This window comes from Dromaius novaehollandiae, chromosome 12 (genome assembly GCF_036370855.1).
Source record: "Dromaius novaehollandiae isolate bDroNov1 chromosome 12, bDroNov1.hap1, whole genome shotgun sequence".
Taxonomy (NCBI): Eukaryota; Metazoa; Chordata; class Aves; order Casuariiformes; family Dromaiidae; genus Dromaius; species Dromaius novaehollandiae.
The window spans coordinates 9631019-9651796 of record NC_088109.1 but is presented as its reverse complement, the minus strand read 5'-3'; the positions used below and the strand labels follow the sequence as shown (position 1 = coordinate 9651796).

The following is a 20778-nucleotide window of genomic DNA, read 5'->3' as shown; positions in this document are numbered from 1 at the left end:
ACTTCAGTGCATCTTTTTATATTCTGCTCTCTGTTGCTGCAGCTGTGCTGATCTTAATTTCGTATCTAAGTTACACCCCGAACCACTTGCAGAATTTGGACCATCAGTGAATTTAAATCCTCCTTTTCCAGATATATGTACTGCACAAACTGTGAACCTAGATTGAAGGATATATATATATATATATTTATTTATTTATTTGGGTGGGGAGCTATATTGAATGCTGGAGTAGGGGAGAGAAAGAAGGCAGCCTGACCAGTTTTTATTGTGTAGCTCAGAATTTCAACTACAGAACCGAATTTTGATTAACACTTCTTTCATAGTGTGCTTTTCCTTTTTCTGCCAATATAGAGGAGGACTTGGTAGTGCTTTAGCCTTTCAGTGATTGGTTGCTACAAAGGCAAAATGTACTTTTAGAAATATCTTTAATTTTGCTTGCGTAGCACTCTGCTGCTGAGTCAAACCAGTGCTACTTTAAAAAAAGGATTTGAGTCCTTAATAAGGTCTATTTTTTAGCGTTCTTATCTCTCCCTTCTAAAACGTCTTCTGAGAATAACAGATTTTCAGGAAATGCTTTAGGGTCAGCTGAGTTTACTGGGGAGAAAAAAAATCCCACCACCAGCAGCTGCTGAGACATACTGTAGGATATTACCGAGGAGCCTGACCTTTCCAGTAATAAAGGAACCACTTAGCAGGTTCTTCCAGACCTCTGGCCCGACTTGTGACCTACCAGTAGAGTTTACAGAGTATCAATGAAAAGTTGCCGAGTCAGCAAGCTGATCTGAATGAGCAAGAACAGGTTTTATTAAAAATAAGTGTGCTTGTAATCAATGTACTCTTTCCTGCTTATTGTTTGCTCACATTTTGTATTTTCCCTAAGCAATTTTTGCTTGTTTATAGTCAGTTTCGAAGTCAGTGCCACTTTTATTGGAGTTACAGGTGCTATAGTGAGTTAGCTACTTAATGAAAAAAATGTTTTAAAATAGCATCTAAAAACAGGCACATAAAAATTTCAGTTGGTCTTAAAATAAATTTTAGTTCTAACTAAGTAAAAACATAAATATTTAGATCCCTTTAGCTGATAGTAGAATTTGTGTCAGTGGTGTGCATAGTATACCTTGACGTATTAAGTAAATTTCCTCAAGTTCTTTAAGTTTAAAGAAAAATTTAAGTTTCATAAATAGAAGTAAAAATGGAAATGATCAAAAATGATCAAAGCTAAAAATGCTCTGAATGCACAGTATTGTGTTTTGTATCCCATCCTGCTGTGCTTTAACAAATGGATAACATCAGTGTGAGCAATGAATTCAGATGTTAGTTGCAGCTTTAAAAAATATTAACCTTTAACGATGACATCCGTTTAAAAACACGTCACTGACTGCGTGAGCAAGAAGTACATTTTGTGCTTAACAGCTTCCACGTGCAAACCACTTGGTGGTAGTGGTGGTCAGCAAACTGCTATCTCCTTCCTGTGGATCTGCTGAGCCTAGTGAAGAACCAGCGGGGATCTGAAGTGCTGCGCGTTAGCATAACCAGGGAGTGAAAACATACTGCAGGAAGCACAATCTGCTTGCTGTACAGTATTGTGGTAACTGTTTGCTGCACTGTTAGCACAGTTCACACAGTTTAATAGTAAACTTTCTCTGTGCACTAGCAAAGTACAAGCCAGCGGAAGACTGTCTTGCATGTAATGACATTGGTATATGGAGGAACAAACCGAACGGTTCTGTGGCATTGCAAAGTATGATTTCTCACGTACATCTAGCTTTTTCAGAAGCACCTACCGAAGTTCTGCCTCAGCGTGTACATGTGCAAGTACATCATATGCAAATGGAAAATACACAGCTGCATAAGCATAGTGAGAACAAAAGGATTTGAAACACTTTTGTTGCTCATGTGTCTGCCCATATAAGCATCTCATCAGCCTGTGTCCCTGCTATATATTGCATGCATAACATTGTGGTGTAATTTTTAGCTACTGACCCCTACATAGGATGAAATACAGAGCAATTAATAAGTAACAGAGAAACAATTTCCTGGGCCCGTTGTGTTTCTTGCTGTTACTGTGAGGTCTTCAGTGTTTCTTCCCTGCCTTTTAGAAGCCAGTGGAGACTCCAGTGGTTCACTAATGATGCAGTGTCCACTTCCCTAACCAGACCAGCCACAGGCCTTGACCTTACAGTCACTTAGCTGTAGAGTTGTACCCATCACTGGGACGTACATTCTTTTTTCCACTAGAATTTTAAAATTTGAGGAGAATATTTGTCAATATCTAGAGAATTTAATCAACTGTGGAGTAAAAGCAGATTAGTGGTCAAAACAGCCCAGTCTGAAAGAAGCTGTTTTGTATCCTGGCTCTGAACAGATCTCGCACAAGTGCTTGTTCCCATCACTGTCGCTGTCATCAAAATAGGGCTGCTGGGTGCACCAAGAGAGGTGAGCAACATGGCAATTATTTAAGTATGTTAGGATCAAGAGACTCCAGTCAAGGCTAGGGCAGCTTCAAACTAGCTTCCCTCTGAACATACATGCACAGTGAGTAATGTAGCTTGAGTAATAAAGGACACAGTTGCAAAGTAACTGTGTCTTTGATGAGCGGGGTTTGTGAATTATAATGCATTTCCTTGTTTTCTACAAGAACCTTTCCCTTCACATGGTGTATAGTTAGCATGTGGCTGTGTCTGCTTCCTGTGGGATGGGTGGGCAGCCAAGTCCCAGGCTTTTCACAGGGATTGAAGGCAAAGTATCTCTTAATTCTTTCCCAGTATCAGCAGTAAAATGACATAATATTGAGTCACTTGGCATCTTTCTTCTGGATTTGCTCACTGGAATTTGCCAAGTTGTAAAGAGAGTACAGCTCTCTTGTGTTCTCATTGTACTCTTGTAGTGTTGAGAAGCATTGCTAATATTTGCTAATATTTATCACTTAGAGACGTCTTTATAAAGGGTCTTTTTGGTTAATAAAATTAATAGGAAGTGCTTGTACACTGCACTATGAGCTAAAATATAATGGTCTAAAAAAGCCCATGCACAACTCTCAGTGACCTTCCTTCTGAAAATCCCGTCCCATATAATACCCTCTCTGCTTTCTTCCCTTTGTCAAATGCATAGATCGTGCATTCCTGAAGGCGAACACTGTCCAGGCTGTTTGACAGTATAGAGGAAGTCAAATGAGACCCCTAAGAGGAAATATTCAGCTTGACTCTTGTCTGTGTTATAGCAATAAGCATTGTAGTGGTGATGGACATTCCCATTGAACTACAAATCAAATTAACCAATTTCTACATGAAACAATCTGATCCAATTCATGCTGGAGGAGCTGAAGCCTTTTTCCTATGCAGGCATGTGCAGGTATCGATCAAAAGCCAAAAACTGATTTTGTTTAGCATTTTTCAAGATTGCCTTCCAGTAGCAGCTCGCAAGACTAATGATGCCTTCATTTATGCTCCTGCAGTTCCAGTAACACAAGTGAAATTAAGTGGTAAACATAAGAATCAAAAGGCTTGTTATTTTATATACAGATTTTAACTATTAATAGAAAAATATCTAGCACTCATCTAACAACTTGAGGAGAATCCATCTCTAGTCAGTGCAAGGAGAAGCAGTCTCATAAAAACTAGCGCTAGCATCAAAATCAGAATTGTGAAGTAATTTATGAGAAATGGATGACTTTAGCCCATATATGTGATAGAAATAAAAATGCTACCCTGTACCTACTCTTGCTGCTGATCAGTATAAGTAGACCAAGTTGCCTTAATTATATGACTTACTGGGAGAGGTCTAACACAGTCCGAAAGGAACGTTTTTCCCAATGATTCATCCAAGGCATTGTTCGGTTGTAGCTCAGTGTTGCACTGGTTACATCTGGTTCTTTACAAGCCAAATGAAATACTGCGCTGTTTGCGTGGGGGAAAGGACTTGGCTTTGCAGCCGTTCTGCTTTGCTGGACAATTAGTGTGTACGTACGGGGGGTGCAGTGATTTTCCTGGATGAGCAAATCCATATGACTGTGCTTCACCAAGCTGAATTGCAAAACATTGTATGTACTTGTATGCAGGTTTGAAACATTGCTTTTACAGCTGTAGAAAAGATAATAAAAATGAAAGATCCAATTAGAAGTAATTAGTTGTGGTTTCGTTGTGTAATGCCATTACAAGCCGGGGTGGTTTCAGTAGCTCTGCTGAAAGATATTGTGCTTTGCTTTGTACCGAGGGGATGTCAGGGCAGAGAGTCAGAGAGGCTGAAAGATGTGAGTGGTGTCAGCAGTAAGGCGTCCAGGCCTGTCTATGTGTCCTCAGCCTTTTTCAGGGAGAAAAGTTTAAATACAAGAGAAGTGAAATGAATGGTTTACAAGTGAAGAGAAACTGGTACATCAGTGATACTTGGGGCCAAGGGAAATGCAAAGGTTAAGAAGAATGAAAGAAATAAAGAGGGGCTGGACTGAACGATGGGGAGGACAACTCAGTTTTCTTCTGCTTGGAAGCTTTCCAGCGAAGGTTTGGGGGAAAACAGGCAAGATGGTTCAGACCATGCAGGTAGAATAGAGGGTTCTGAAGGAAGGCTGTGAGAAGTCAGCTTGTGCGTCCCTGCAACTCGTTTCGTGATCTCGCTTTCTGGTTCACAAGACTTTCCTCAGGTATATAGCTGAATTTGTTTCTGAACTGCCCTTAATTGCAAGATCAAAGTCTACTTTCTGTGCTCAGAAGTGCCTCTGAGAGATGACACGCAGCTCCTGCCCTCACCTTTCCGTTCTGGAGGACTGAGTTCCCAGGGCTCGAAGTGCTGGTTGCTTTGGTCAGGCTGTGCCGTTACACTGCACCATGGGAATTAAAGTTTACGAAACTCGTTTTTTAAATTGGCCTGACACGTATTAGTGACTCCTGTAGGTTAATCATAACAACCAAGGCAGCATCTTTGGGAAAGTGACAGGATTTCCCCTGTGCTGGGAACATTCGCCCAGTGATCCATGGGCAGCTTCTGCCAATTCAAAATGCTGCCGCCTTCCTCCCGCCCCCGGATGCCCACATCCTGCTCTTAAATACAGACTTTGAAGAAGGACACGTTTGTTGAGCCAGTTATTCTCGCTCATGTGAACATTGCAACTTAAGGCACACACGTGATTTAAAGGGAAGAGGGGTGTCAAGGAGTCAGTAAATTTAGGTAACTTATGGTGGGCCTAATCTTCACCTGGATCTGTAGCTTTCTCAAGAGTGCTCTGATCAAAAATAAGAGTATTGAAAATGTGCTATAACTGTGGCTAAGAGCTACACTTGATTTTTGGAGTGCTCTAAAATTCTCAGAAAAAATGTAAAATACCTCTGCTCTTTTGATTTAGAGGAAATGTTTCTTCTTCTGTATTTTTTTTTAAAGATTGTCTGAAGCAAGGGTAAATGGAGTCACCAAACCTTTCTCGTGAAGGAACTGCGCCAGGAAACATGGTGCGGCACCTTCTTCAGGCTCAGATCTCCATGCAGCTGCTGCCTGGCTGTGGGCAGCACAGGCTGTACCCTCAGGGAGCTGGCCTTCCCTTGCAAGCAGCCATCCTAACTAGGAGGGAGGGGTAATTATTTATTTATTTAAAAACAAAACAAAAAAAGCAAGCAGGGGTTGATTTGAAGCTCTAGGTGAGCTGTATTTTTATGAACTGTGCATTGCCTGTGTTAATGCTCTTGAGCTTATCAGAAAATTGTATGATTGGTTTTATTCAAACCTTGTGACTATGTACCAGCCTAGGTGCCTAGCTTAAAAGAATAGTCTTGCTCGGCTATCTAGGCAGCTGATGGGAAAGTGTCTTCTGCAGAGGGCAGTTACAGCAGGTTCCTGGTGTAGGTGTCCCTTTCTTCCTGAGGAGCCTAATGTTTCTTCAGGGGCTGGGGGAGAGCCCAAGGAACCTGCTCTCCTAAATTAAGCATCTGCAGTTGGGTGGCGTGAGATCCACTACCAGCACCATTCACTTTTTCAGGCAAGCCATGCTTCCTAAGCTCCTCACATCTCCTCCCCAAGAACAGGAAAGCTTGCAACATGCTCACGAGGTCAAAAACATTTACGTGAACCAAATCACACTGCACCAAGATGGAAGAAGCGAGTTCCAGAATGAAAGCTCTTCGTGAAGAGACCATATTGTCAGATCCTGGGCTTTGTTTGTTTGTTTGTTTTAAACAACAGACTATGAGATGAAGTATCTCAGTGACTGTAGGGACGCACTTTGGGAGAAGAGGGGTTTGGAGAATTTTTTCTAACCATCTGAGATGACTTAATAACACATGAGAAACTCCTGATGGCTGAGGCAGCACTTCCACTGTAACCTTAGGCCATTAGCGGTGTTAACGTGAATTCTTTCCTAAGTGATCTGAATGGTGTGAAGCCTGGAGAGGATCTTTGTCAACAGGATAATTCTGTGAATTGTTTTGTAATAATTTTTAAAAAAACCCACACATATAACTGTACTTTTCATTTCAGAGTGATTCCTGTAGGAAATCTTCCAAAACCAAGCGAGACAAAGAGAAACAGGCTTGCAAGAGCTGCAGCGAAAGCTTCAACTCCATCACTAAAAGGAGGCACCATTGTAAGCAGTGCGGGGCGGTAAGTATCGGAGTGTGCTGAGGTTTTTAATTTCCTCTGCAAAGAGCACTGAAGAGAATTTCTATTTTTTCAGTGCAGGAACCAAAAGACTTTCTAGTTCATGGCAGATCGTCAATAGAACAGGTCTTTCCGCTTGCCTTACCCACTGGGAATTGGGAAACACAGAGCAAAGCTGGGGTGCAAGAGGCCTAGGCATGGCTGTTTCAAAGACAAATGCTGTGCCTCAGTGGGTCAGAAGAGAGGGGGTCTTCCCCTGGGGATGTGCGTGTCTCTGGAGAGGGGATTGCCCGGTGTGTTTTGTCTGTGGAGAAGGATGTCATTCCAGTAGCCTGCCTTCACAGAACGGCTCTTTCTAGGGCGAACATGTAGTATTAGAGGTGTGAGATCTCCTTTCTCTAAAGCAGAGCTTTCGAGGAGTGCTCGCCCCAAGGTGTTGTCCTCCTGCTTGAAAAGTCTGGAAGATCGAGTCCCAGAGGTTTAAGGGCTGGTTACTGAAGGGACTTAAGGCACTTGGACGCTCTTACCCAGTGCAGTTCAGTGACAGCTTAATTCTCTGAGATTTTTCTGAAAATCCCAGTCTCAACTAAGATGGGATTGATTTCTGTAATGTGACTTGAAGCCTTCCTTCTGTGACTTGAGTGTCACAGTTCAGTGTTCCTAATGTAAAGAGTACAGAATATTGTTATTTAAATACAGTTATTCATGTGGCAAATAGAGATAAATTTTCAGCTGAAAAGAGATCTAAATGTATAGTTAGCGAGTTTAAAGAAGCCTCAGTCTCAGCATTTGAAATAAAATTACTATGGATGTGACACTGTTGCACTAGAGCTGGGATTTTCAATCTTCCTGGCTTGTTTTTAATAGCTATTAAAATCATGAAATACACTTCTGGAGGTTTAAAATGTTCTGCTGAAAAGCTCAATATTATTAAAGAAATGAAATAAAAGCTTTTCCCCCATGGACAGAAAGATAACAAGAATTATATTATTAAAAATTTAATGTTAAACAGTTGTTGGTTACGCAGTGTTTTTCTGATGTGGCAATAGCATTCAAATTCAAGAAGTTAATTTGCCTCAAGGAAAGACTATTATATTTCTAAAAATGCTAGCTTGCTTTTGTTTATGTAACTTAGCAGAATGGTGCTTCACTTAACACTTTCATACAGTGCGCTGAATTAAGGCAGTTACCTTTGTATGCCAATTAATGTCTTGCAGTGAAGCATGCAAAAACATACACTTGTAACTGAAGGGCATTTGTGGTGTATTAATATATAGTAAATTAGGAATGGATGACAAATGCTGCTCCATCCACTGTACCGCAGGGGACCATTCCTCTTGGTGCAGCTGTGCCACAGCAAGTGGTAGAGTTAGAACTGAAGTGTGAAACCAGGTTGCACAGCTGTAGATCCATCACTCTTCACAAGCACTAGTTCCACGGGACTGATGTTTCATTGTGCGCTCTTAGCAAATGAGGAAGAGAGTCAAAAGTTGTTAATTTGGCATCAGAAAAAATAGTTTTTCATGGATAATATATTGGCCTGTGTCCTAGAAATGGTCAGCAATTTTAGATGCCTCACTTCTTAAACCTAGGTCTTTTTTGACTCATAAAGGCTTCTATATAAGGAAAGAAAAGAAAACATGTATGATGTTACTTGTAAATATTTCCCAAAAGGCCTAGATTTTCTTTAGGAGGTATCTGGTACACAGTACGGGACCACAAAAACATTAATTCTAACTAGAGGTAAATAAGGCAAATATAATATTGGCTACTCTATCTTATGCTTACATTAGCTTTCAGGATTTTATTTAATAACATTCCTCTGCAAAGAGTATGAATAAGAAGGACTGTGTTTTAATAATGGCTGAGAAGTAAAGCACTGTCTTCCTGATGCAGGTAATCTGTGCAAAATGCTCCGAGTTTAAACCACTTGCAGATAACAGCCGTCATAATCGGGTGTGTAAAGAGTGTTTTCTGCAGCTATCAGGAACCCCTTGCAGCCCTGGAGTCGAAGCAGCAGGAGAACAGAAGAAAAGACTAGCCACAGAGGTACAGTATTTAGCCGAGAAACTTGTGGTGGGATAGCTGCCCTCAGGAGGTTTTAGGGTTGTGGTGGTGTTTGGGAGGTTTTTTGGAGTATTTTGGTTATTTCTTTCCCTCTATGATATTTGACTGCATGCATGAATCGGCATACAGCCTGAATTCTGTTCAGAAGTGGGTGTGCTTGTCATATGTACAGGGACGCACACAGATTTTACAGCTAAACTTCAACTGTCAAAGTAACAGAAATGAGAAAGAACTTCTGGATTCTTTTCATTTTTGTGTGTTTCCAGTCCTGAGTTATTCACAAGAGTTGTTGGCAAAACTTTGCACAATAAGATTTGTTTTTTCCCTTCTAACTCCATGTAGAAGTGTTTGGGGATAATCTTGTACTCCTTATATTTCACATCATCTCAAAATATCATTGGAACATTTTTTTCTTCATTGATCATGAAAAAGCATAGGATCCTCTTTGCAAGGCTATCAGGATGAATTGAAACATTTTTGATGCTATAATGCAGCTTTTTCCAGGATGTGACTTTTGCAAATTATACTACATAAACTACTGCTCCACGATTGCCACAGATGTCACCAGTCTTTATACCATGATAGCAGCACAACTTACCCTGATTTTTTTTTTTTTAGCAAGAACAAGACCAACATTCAGAGTACCTTAAATATATTGACAAACCTGTCTGTTTTATCCTGACCCACAACAACTGAACCTTCTCTTGCCAATGCTTTTTCTAGACTATGGGCAAAGCTGAGAGTACTATTACCTGCCACACTTTCTACAGTCCACCTTGAAGAAAAGATTTTTATTTATTTTACCTGTGAAATACAACCAGAAGTCACTGTGTGCTGAAAAGAGGACACTTGACTCAGTTGAAAGTGGATCCACAGGGACTCATCTTCAGAGGGGTACATCAGGTTCTTGAAAGAGTCACCATGTAAGAACTTACTTCATAGCAAATCATCCTTCCCCTGATATGCTGCCACATACCACCCTGCATTGAAAACTGCCTGGAAAATGGACAAACGGTTGAAGCCTGTACTGAAAAACATCTTACCCTGGAAAATGTTTTCCTGGAAACCACCTCTCACAGGCCTTCAAACAGCCTTCCGACATTGTTATACTCCTCATCAGAAGCAAACTACGTGCAAAAGAGCTAGACGGTGCCTGAGCAAGGAATGTAAATCTGCCAGTGTGTGCCCACAACTCCTGTAAAAAATGCTTCCTCAAGTAAGGTCGTCTTGGGTGCCACCCCCGTGCTTCCCAGAATGTCTTATTTCATTCCGGGATGCTCAGTGCCCTGGTGGTCACCACGCAGGTGAAACTACGCCGGCACTGTGTGCCCAGAGGAGCTCTGCGGCTCGGCTGCTTTGCCTGCTCTGCACCCCCAGCCCGTCCAGAGTCTCAGAAATACCAGCTGGGGTAGAGCTACAAGCACCCATTGCCCTTCCCCGGACTGCTGCGTCTGCAGGGTGCAGTGGAGGCTCTGGATCCACAGCTCGATACCATTAAAATCTTCAGATAAGCCATACAGCTATGCCTGCAGATGAAGAGCACTTAATATGCCTCAGTCGTCTGCAGTATCTCACTATGAACTTTCTAGCACTGTTTCAGCAGAGCTGTTCACCAGTAAAGCGAAATCCTATGCTTACCCATCAGAGAGCTCTGCTAATCTGAGAAGCCAAAAAGCAAACCAATGAAATGTGACCTGTGGCTTTACTTCAGAAAGCAGATTACTGCTGTATAAACCCAAAGAAAAGAGTCATTTTCATTCATATGCTTAGACTTCTAGCCTAGTGCTAAATCTTCAAAGGATCAGGTAAAATACAAGGAAATAGTTACACAGAAAAGAAAAATCAGAGCCAGCGTTTTTCTTTCCCTTGTATTTACATTAAACTTTGTTAATGAGCGTAATAGCAGCTGAGGAGTTTACTGCTTTACAAATGCTCTTAGCAGATGCAAGAAATCCTCGACAAATTTCTGTGTAAAATCAAACATGAACTGGAATTCTCTTTTTCTTTGATTTCTATCAAAAGATGGTGGGGTTTTTTTCAATTTTTTTTGTCACAGAGCTCTCAGATGCCACTCACCATGTATCTTTGCACCCATGTGCAAGAATGTCTGTCAATACCAAAGCTGCAGAAATCAGTTGTTAAGCCTATGCTCTATTTCAGACTGAAAGACAGCAATGCAAGTGCTTGTATACTTCTTCACCTTTTCAATCTCGCCTGCTCAGTTTTTATTCCAAATTCCAGACATTTCCCCTGTCTACCCTGTGACAGTTATCTGAAGCAGGACAGAGGACTTGGTATGCTGCTTCTGAAAGGGTGAATCAAATCCACTGAGTACAAACAGAGCAGGACTCCAATGTAGAAAGACACTAGCTTTTTTTGCTGTCCTTTCCCAAAATACCTGCTTCGGGCATGCCAAATGACCCCTGCTAGCTGTGCATTGAAGCGGATCGCAAAAGGGGGGCAGCCTGCGGGGCAGGTACTGCACAGGAGTCGTTTCTTATTTGCAGGCTCGTGTCCCTTTACCGCTGGTGCTGGAGCTGTATCCCACACAGCCTTGCAGCAACACCATCCCCTACCAAGGCAGCTCACTTGTCCTGAGACACCTTTTTCATTAATTTAAAACCATCTCCCAGCCACTTTGCTAAGCTGGAAACTAGCTGTGTCATCTTAATTGCCATTCTCAATTTACACTGTGGAAGTGGAATTTAACATCCTGTCCACTGGGAACAGTAGCTCAGCATCTGCCTCTGTTACATGGAAGTGTGCTATTTCTTGGTGGTATATAACGACGATTACACCTTTGTTCGGTTATGGACGGCCCAGTATTTGCCCTTCAGTATTGTTTGGCTCTGGACAACTTCAATGCAGTGTGTTTTATATTTAATTCTGTGTGTTCTGTCCATATACGCATGAATGGAAACAGCACTTTTTTTTCTTTCTTTTTTCAGAAGCAAAGCATATTAGCAGCTGAAAACAGCCTCTTCAGCAGCTACCTCCAGTTCCTTGAAAAAGGGAAAACTTGGTATAAAATGTGGGTGACCATCCCCAAGACTGAACCTCTTGTTTTGTATCTGCAAGGAAGTAGCCAGGTAAAGTGACATTCATGAGGGTTATCACTCAGCAAAAAGAGTCTAAGTTTAAATACAGCAAACTGAGAAATAGGTCAAAGGATTTGGCTTGATTTCAACACCAAAAATGAACATGGTATTGTGAATTTAGTACAAAGCCTCAGAGATTTCAGATTTCCTTCTTATCTGTTGTTGCTGCTGATATGCTTGTGAGCAAATGTTTGGGCTAACAACTTTGCTTTTCTTTTTTCCCTTTTAACAAAGAAGGACAAAGCAATGATAATTACTTCAGTTACATTTTGTTTTCCAGGGATTTCAGACAGGTATATTCAAAAGTTTTATTACCTTGTCACTGGGGAAAGCAATTTCCCATAAAATGTGTAGAGCTGCAAAGTGGTATGAATATGGCAAATACTCGTTCAAGCCTTTTTATTATTATTTTTATTATTATTATTATTCCTATTCTAGTTCTGGGTTGAGAGTAGAGGCATCTTTGGAAATGCAGATGTTCTGCTCAGCCTGGAAAGTATGTGGCAAAGCTCTTGTCATAGCTTTATCTGATTTTATCTTTACTTCAAATAATTACACTGTGGAAAGCATTTACTTTTAAAAGTGCACTTTTGAAGCTAACTAGCATTTGTGTGTGATGAAAGTCAAATAAGCTCTAAGATAGAAATTCAAATCATGCTTCTTTAATGCTGGTAATGTAGAATGACAATGCTGAAATGAAATCCCCCACATCCTGTTTTATATTTGCCATTTGTCATGTTTATCTATGGCTTTGTTTTATCTCATGGATTTTGGGGTGGAAGAAGGAATGTGGGCTGAATTCAGCATACCGCTGCCCTGGTGTAATTGCAGTCGTACGGAGGGGTTGCTTTTGATTAGCATCTGTTTGTGCGGCTGTAGCTGGGAACAGCAGCTGTCAGTAACCCTTATCTCCTGTAAATGATAACTGCTTCATTTTAATTACTTTTTGAATACTCTCCATGATTTTATAAAACTATTCAAAGTAAAGTTTACCCAACAGCAAACACTCAACAACAAGCACACATCATCCTTAAAACTGTGTTTGTTTTGCTTCTTGTTAGAAAGAGCACCTTTGGTTTTAAACAAATATTTTGGAATGTTTTAAGCACAGCGCTCAAGAAGCTGAGAGCTTGAATTCAGCGTTTCAGACACAGGCTGACTTGGCTTCATCTAGAGTTCAAACCTCTCACTTGGGTGAGTGTCCAGACTATCCCACAGGCAGTGAGCTGCCTGAGTTCCCTTCTAGTCAGCAGGAGATGCATGACTGAAATCGCAAGCTGAAAAAGGAAACAGACAAAACACTAAAACTAATGCAACAAAACCCATCTTTAGATCTACACAGAGTCACTGTCTGGGCAAAATAAAAAGCTTTAAAAAGCAAAGCAGAGAGAATGACTTCACTGCAAAACTTGTCAAGTGGTGTGAAAACTGCACCTCTGCAGAAGACCAGTGCAAACCAAACCAAAATGTGTCGTTGGCCTAAGTTCTGCCAGGGCCAGGAGCAAGCAGTGTGCTGACTGCAGCAGATATTAAGATAAATCCACTTTGAGTATTCTCCAACCTCTCGTGTTTTATTGGATACGTTCATTCATCCTAATACACAGGTGAGCTTGGGGAAAGAGGGTGAGAATCAAGGGGAAAAGCTATAGGTTCTCCAGCCTTCCTCACCCAAAAGCAACATGTGTCATCCAAAAGGTGACTGGAACCAGAAGTTAAGATAAAGCAGCACCTCTTACATGGTATGACCTAGAATGGGAATTTGTCCTAGTGCCCAACCGGTTGTCTCAGGACAGTGTTGGTGATAACCATGGGACATAAAACAGCTGTATTTAGTGTGCAGCAGAGTGATGCCTAGTTGTCCAGTCCCCCTCCTGCGAGCCATGCAGAGCCAGGGTTGGAAGCTGGAGGAACTTCTGTGCTTCAAATGCTGTGTTCTTTCCTCCATGTACTCCCACATTTGATCTTGAGCCTCTGTTGATATTATTACGAGGCTATATTTTAGGGGGAGAGGAGGCCTTTGACACTGATTGTCGATTTTATGACAGTTAAATTTAGTGGTTAGTTTCTTCAACTATTTCAGATGTGAAATAAATCACCCAATAAAGCAGCAAGAAAGTGTACAGGACAAGGTTAATCTGTCTTACGTTCAATAACCAAGCCTGAATTTATTATCAGGAATCAACGGTTGCTGGCTGAGACTATGAACAATAAAAATGAGTCCCTGCTTCAAGGGCCTACCATTCCCATTTATACTTTTTGCAATTTTCATCCAGTTGAAGGAAAAAATTATGGAGCAATCCAGCTCCCATCCTTAATATTAACCTGACTTTCATAGTAGTTCAGATTTACATAATATGCACTAGACTTTTGAGAAAAAGCTCTTTCAGAAGTTCCATCCTCATAGCTGAGTGTCAGCAATCCACTCATTTTTGTATGTTGTTTTCCCAAGCATAATTTTTTGTTTTGTACAAAAACCTCGTTTCATCTAACAGACCTCCTTGGAGAGGCATGACTACTGAGAGCACAACAGAAATTAAAAAGCATCAGTTAGTTCTATCACTTAAATTGTGTGACTTAACATTTGAACTTTTTATAAATATGCGAAATACTAAATGTTACAGAATCATTAGTCTTGCTTGCGGAATAAGACACACAGCCCACTGGAGAGAAACACAGGCCATTTCTTAAGGAAGCGAAACTGTTATCCTAATTGGAAGTCGTAGTAGCAAATTGTTGTCATGGAGCATCTAAGCGCAGGGCTTGCCGTTGCTGAACAAACAGCATATCCATTGCAAAAGTTTTCTTTCCAAAAAGGTTTTAAAAAAAGGGAGGGGGGGCACTTCAGTGCCTAAAGAAGAGGTGCCTTTGGGGAATCATGTTGCCAACAATGGCATTAAAAGTCTTGAAACACAGACCAAATGAAGTGTGACCATAAAAGTTTTGTGTGTGCAAGAGTTGTGGGATTATTTTTAAAAAGAACAAGAAGAATAGCTGCCTCTTGGGAAGGGGGATGAGCCAAACTAAAACTGGAGCTCTTGATACAGTGAAAGCGCTGACAGCTTTCATCCTCTGCACCCCTGTTTCTCACACTGAAGAAGGGATTCAGTACAAATGGAAATAGGACTCTCAGCCTTCAGAACAGCAAGAGCAAGAAAACTGCTCTTGTGCTTTTTAGTTGTTCCTAGAGGATGAAATTAATCCCCTGACTATTCACAGTTTAAGTTTTGTGTGAGGCTTTATGCATGAGAATGAAATTCACAGCTTATCTATGTACAGAAGTCATACCAATTTCATCTGTCCTCAAACCAAAACTGAATCTGTGCAACTGTTGGGTTTATCTGAGTAGGAATAAAAGAATTTGTTTCAAAACCTTATAAGAAAAGATAGAAATAGATAGATACAGAAATCAGTGTGTCGTTTCGAAGATACGGATTGGAACTTCTCCTTCTGCCTCTGTTGGCCTGCAGGATGCAGAAACAGATCCAGAGCTCTGACCCAAACTTGCTTGCATGGGGTTGAGAAGTGCAGATTTAAGGAGCCCCAGTTAGCTACGGAAGTAGTGAATTTTGGGGAAATACAGAGAGTAAATCTCCAGATAGTGAGAGCTAGTGTGTATAATAATATCAGTCTTGTTCCAAGCCAAAATTGTGGTTTTTAAACTTCCGAAGAAAAGGTTTTTTTATTCATCTTTAAGATTAATGTGATTTGCTCCTAGAAAATAAGAGAGTAGCTGAGGTTGAAGTGGTGCTCAGGGCTTTGGAGAAATATCTTCATGACTTGTTTGTTGACCTTGTTTAGGTGAAGCTTTAATTGGCTCTGCAAGAAACTGCATCTGTCCTTTTCCATGGTTCTGCAAAGCTTTGCGTCTTGGCGTGGGATCAAATCCGGGCAGTCCTTCACTGACTTCTGCAGGTTTTGGACTAGGCCTGAAGTGGGTAGAGAGTGAGTCGGGGGTGGGAAAAAAACAGAGGGATTTTTCTAAGCCTGCTCAAAAGAAGCAGGGGGAAATGCCAGAGGCTCATCGAAGGGTATTTGTTGTTTTGTGCATTTGCATGAGAGGTCTTATACACTGCAAACAGGGAGGGTGTCTAGTGGGAATTGAGGGATGCTTAAGTGGTGGTGCTCCCTCCATGGCTGAACTGGGCTATCCATTTCCAGATCCTAGGCCCTGGCTCTTTGTAATAGCTGTAATAGAGCAATAAATAAACCCTGCTGCTACTGCCTAAGTAAACAACTCGCTGGCGTTATGTTGCTTGGAGTCAATACGAGAGTGCCCAGTGCATGTGATTAATGACAGTATTACATGTCCAGTAGATTTTTGCGTATTTCTGATGACCTCTGAAAAATGACTGAAATCAACCCTAAAGAGAAGCTTTTCTTAGCATTGTGTAGTTTGGTTTGATGAAATATTCATGTCATCTTATCATAGGTTGTTCCTCGCAGAAATATTTTAAAAAATACTTCAGCCAGCCAAATCCGGTGGGCACTTACAGACAGAATATGACACTTGCCTCTGTGTAAGGACCCAGCACCAGGTCTGCAAATCCCACTTAAACAGTCAGTGTAGGACTGAAATTCCTCACGGGCACAGAAGGGACCGTGAGTTGGGAGATCCCAGGTAGGGAGAAGGATTTGGGGGCACAAGATTTCCTGAGATGCTCATGATCCCACAGGGAGAAGATCACTGATTGGGAGTGTGGTATTACTAAAGGCTGAGTGCTTTAGTTGTGCAGCTTCACAGACAATATAAATCCCATCCATTTGGATCAGGCAGGCTCAGAGAAGTTGACAAATGGATCATATTAAGAAAAGGGAGGAAGAAAGACCAAAGGCAATCTGTTTAATTTGCATGTGTCTGCACATGTGCAGGTGTAACAGGTACAAGTCAAATACCAGTTTGCTCCTGTGCTGCAATTCTTGGCTACAAATGACATCATTTTTCACTGTCATGGGCAAGCTCCAATTTGACATATGATAAGTCTTAGTGTCTATTTTTCTAAAACATAAATACAAGATCAGCAAAAGAGACGTGTGGTTGAGCTTGCAAGGCCTCTTCTTGTGCATATTGTGCCCCACATCCCACATTTGCTTGCTTTAATGCTGCCATGTGTCCAGCTCTAGAGCTGCTCTGTGTGTGCTGGTTTTAACTTTCACATATGTCAGGCCTCCACGTTTGTATGGACACAGCTGTGGTATCAGGATCTAGAAATCTGTGTGCTGTTTTTAACACAATGACTTGTACCTAAAATAGAAACCAAATTCTTTAGTTTTTGATGCAAATCTCCTTGACCAATGCTCTGTCTTCAAGCAGATGGGCCCTTGTCTTTTTGCATAATAATAACAAATAGGACATTAGTAAATCAGGAAGTCTGTATTAATTTAATAAACTGTGTAGAGACATGTCTGATTGTGTGCGTTTTGCCTCTTGGGTAAGTGCATATGTTCATACTGATTTAAGCAGTTCTGAGACTTGAATTCCTTCAGCCTAAATGTTAGAAAAGTATATTTTTAATTCCCGTTGTTCTCAGAGCTGTGGTTCTCTTCCAGATCTACTATGTCATCTACATTCGGTATGGGATGGCAAAAGAATGCCGTTGTCTCTTTTTCACAGATGCGTTAACTTTAGGTACAGCGGCATTGAACTTGGGTAGGCTGCTACACAAGTAGCTGCTACACGAGGCAACAGCTCCTTCCAGGTGCTTGATACGTGCGTGGCTTGGCCTTCAGTTTTAGGCACCCACCTTTGGAAAATGCTTTGGGACTTGCAGCTGGCCTCGGTTGAAATAAGTTGCTTTCTCTTTGCCTACTTGGTCATGACACATCTTGTCCTGCCGAAGTACTCCTTGCCTTACAGCTTCGTAGAGGAGTTGATTCGTGCTCAGGATGTGACTGTTAGAGAGCTGTATTGCTCTTTAGATCTGTGAGTTAATCTGCCCTTTAAAGGATGTCTAAAAACCTGAGCTTTGACTTTTCTTGACAGCTCTGAAAGGGTTCATAAATAACCCAAGATCTTCTGAAAAGATTCATTGATTCAAATCTGAAATTCTCTTATTTTGAAGTCTCTTCCCTTGTAGTTGTCTTCGTGGCTCTCAATGCCCAGCTCTGCTTATTTGTCATCTTTTAACCAAACTTATGGATATCCCGTGGAGTTCAAGGGGACTACATTCAACTGTTCTTCAGCTGATCCAGCTGTTACAGCTGGACCTGATTGCCTGTACCTGATCAAAACTTTTTTAGAAGTTGGCAAAAGACAGAATATGCAAGTTATGTGAAGTTATGTAAAAATCCCCAGTCATGCTGTTGCTGGATCTGGATTCTTACTGTGAAAGGGAATCTCTTAAAGAAGAAGAATAAAGCACTGATAAATCATTTTCTTTTCTTGTGTTATGTTAAACAGTCAGTACTGTCTGTTATCTGTTTTCTAAGCTACATCGCTGAACTTGGCACAGAATATAGCTGTACTCTGTAAGTGCATTCAGGTGCTTATTGAAGTGCGTGCATGCACATGCAGAGGTCACAGAGAGCTGGTCCGTGCCATCGCTCGCACTGGCCCTTGTCACGGAAGGAAGCTGGTAGAAGGGAGGAGGCACAAGAAGGCACTGAGACTTGTGAATTTTCATACCGTAACTGCTAAATTCCCATTTTGTTCACTACGTGAGCAGGGATATCAAACTATGACCCTCATAGAGAGGGGTTCATCAGCTCTCTGGCCACACGGAGACAACTCTGCGATTTCACGAGAGCTGCAGTGTAGCTGCACAGCCTGTGGTTGCTGCTGGGAAGCATCCGCCTGGCTACCATGTCTTGGGTGCGTCTCCAAGTACATCTTAGCTTTTCTTTGGTGTTACAGACAGGAAACTTGGCTTCCTTGTGCTTCCTCATTCCTACCATTTCAAATATAATTTGTTGATGGATTTTTTACATTTGCTATTTCTTCTTCTTTTAGGATGGACGGAGCCCGCGACCTATCCCTCTGCCTGGATATGAAGTCAGTTTACCAGGTTCCGGTGAGAAGTTTGAAGTGAAACATGTTTTTAAGCTTTGCCAGTCCCAGCAGACTATATATTTCAGCGCAGAAGACGAAGAACTGCAGATGAAATGGATGGAAATTCTCACCAAAGCAGCCAAAGGGGAAACTGAAGATGCAGCTGAAGGACTCGGCAATCCATAGAGCAAGTCCCATTTAGTTTCTTTTGTACATGCTATAAACCATCACTTGAATTTGGTATTCATGGCACTTTGGAATCTGTATGGCTTTATATTTTCATGTGTCTGCATAGGAAATTCAGTGGTTTCTCTCCTTTTATTGTACATTTCTCACGTACAGTAGTTATCTGGCATATATTATGTTAAAGGAAAAGGTAGTTGTAGTTGTTGGTGGTGTCGATGCTGGTTTTAAAACAAAAGACAAGGAGAAAAGCATTAATTTTATCAAAGGTAACGGAAGATCATCAGTCTCTTTGTTTTCCTAAATGTATATTTTCCAGTCCTTTTGATTGCTGTTCAGTGCAGGATGTGTATAGTCTGTGATTAGTTCTATAAATGCTGCCTTTAAGTTAAATGTTGTAAAGGCTTGTGCTGGCCACTGACATTCCGTTCTCTGTCCTGCCCCTCCTGGTAAGGGTCCCTGTGAAGTGTGAGCAATGTACTGAGTATTTTCCTTTGCTGAAACTTTGTCTCTGCTACTTTGAGATGACCTGTTCACAAGACAAATACTGTAGAAGGGACTTTTAAAAATGACTGCCAACTGTGCAGAAAAGAACATTAAGAAGCCTCATTGATTTTAAGCATTTATTATATTGTTTTGTTTTCTTTTGAAGCCAACACCTTCCTTACTTCTATTTGAACCCACTTTAATGTAAGCGAACAAATGTTTTATACTGCAAACTGGGTTATGATCAATAAACAAGAACATTTTTAGTACACGCAGTACAAAAAGGTGACTTTTTTGTTGGTTAATTTAAAAGTGACCTAGGATTTATTTATATAATTTGTAAATAATGTTTCATAAGTATTTTAAGAATTTTTAAAAGATCTGAGCTAATTCACAGGATTTAGTGCATAGAATGAGAGATATTTGTATGAACTGAATTTGTAATTTAATTTTCCTGTTCACCTGTATTTGTCTTATTTTCAAACTTAAGTGCTTATCTATTTAAATAAAAATTCATGCAGTTAACTCCTGAGCCAGATCTCCAAGGCACAGCAAGCTTTAGGTCAACATTTAACATAGTTTTTTTGTTTTTTTTTTTTTAATTATAAAAGGAATGTCTGTTCCTTGTAGTGGTAGCAAGCATGTAGTACTGATAAAAATGAAATAAAATCTGTCACAGTACTGTGGTTTTTAAATGGTTTGGTTTAACTTTTGTTTCCTCTTCAGCCTTCTACATTTTCTGATATTGGTAGAAAGAAACAGCTGCTCCATACAGCCAGAGTTTCAGTTAGGATTGTTGAAAATTAGTGATCTGCATAAGTGAGTATTTCTCATACCTATAGAAAAGGATGTGGTTGGTTTTTTTAATATTGATTTAATAAATCATATACCTGGTTTGTGATGCTAAAAAATAGAAGCTATGTATGTAAACAGTTACTGTTAAAATTTCATGCGCTTTCCACCCCCCGCCACGCAATGAGCATGAAAAATATTTCTTACAAGGTAATTTTTATCATATAGGTTATGAAAAGGAATTCTTTTCAGTGTGTGTAATTTCCTGCCCCCAGCTTCCCTCCAATTGTAGCGATTTAGAATGCACTTGCCTTGAAAATTCACTTTTTGTAATCCTGCTGTATTTTTTCCAGTTTTTCTTTTATTTCTCCCCTTGCTTTGTCCTTTTTTCTTTGTTGCCAAGAGAGAAATGGGAAGGAAGAATGGTGAACCAAAACAAAGGGAATAAGTCTTTCACTTTTCTAGTTTTATTAACGAAGGAAAAAAACCTTCGGCAACATTTTTTGCATTTTTGATCAGTATTTTGTTCTTTTTCTTATAAAGAACTATGTCAAAATACACTTCTAATTTTATACCCCTCAGTTCACC

The 20778-nt window shown here is 40.6% G+C and overlaps 1 protein-coding gene across 5 annotated transcripts in view; it reads left to right on the top strand.

The window, feature by feature from the left end:
• The window catches only part of FGD3 (FYVE, RhoGEF and PH domain containing 3), a 116682-nt gene extending 96603 nt beyond the window's left edge, over positions 1-20079 (top strand). For all 5 annotated transcript variants that reach the window (XM_064518896.1, XM_026102831.2, XM_064518898.1 and 2 more), the window contains exons 16-19: positions 6460-6582; positions 8476-8628; positions 11595-11735; positions 18691-20079. In XM_064518896.1, coding sequence (XP_064374966.1) covers positions 6460-6582; positions 8476-8628; positions 11595-11735; positions 18691-18915 — 642 coding nt within the window. In that variant the 3' untranslated portion in view covers positions 18916-20079. The remainder of the gene's footprint in view (positions 1-6459; positions 6583-8475; positions 8629-11594; positions 11736-18690) is intronic.
• Positions 20080-20778: the final 699 nt, after the last annotated feature.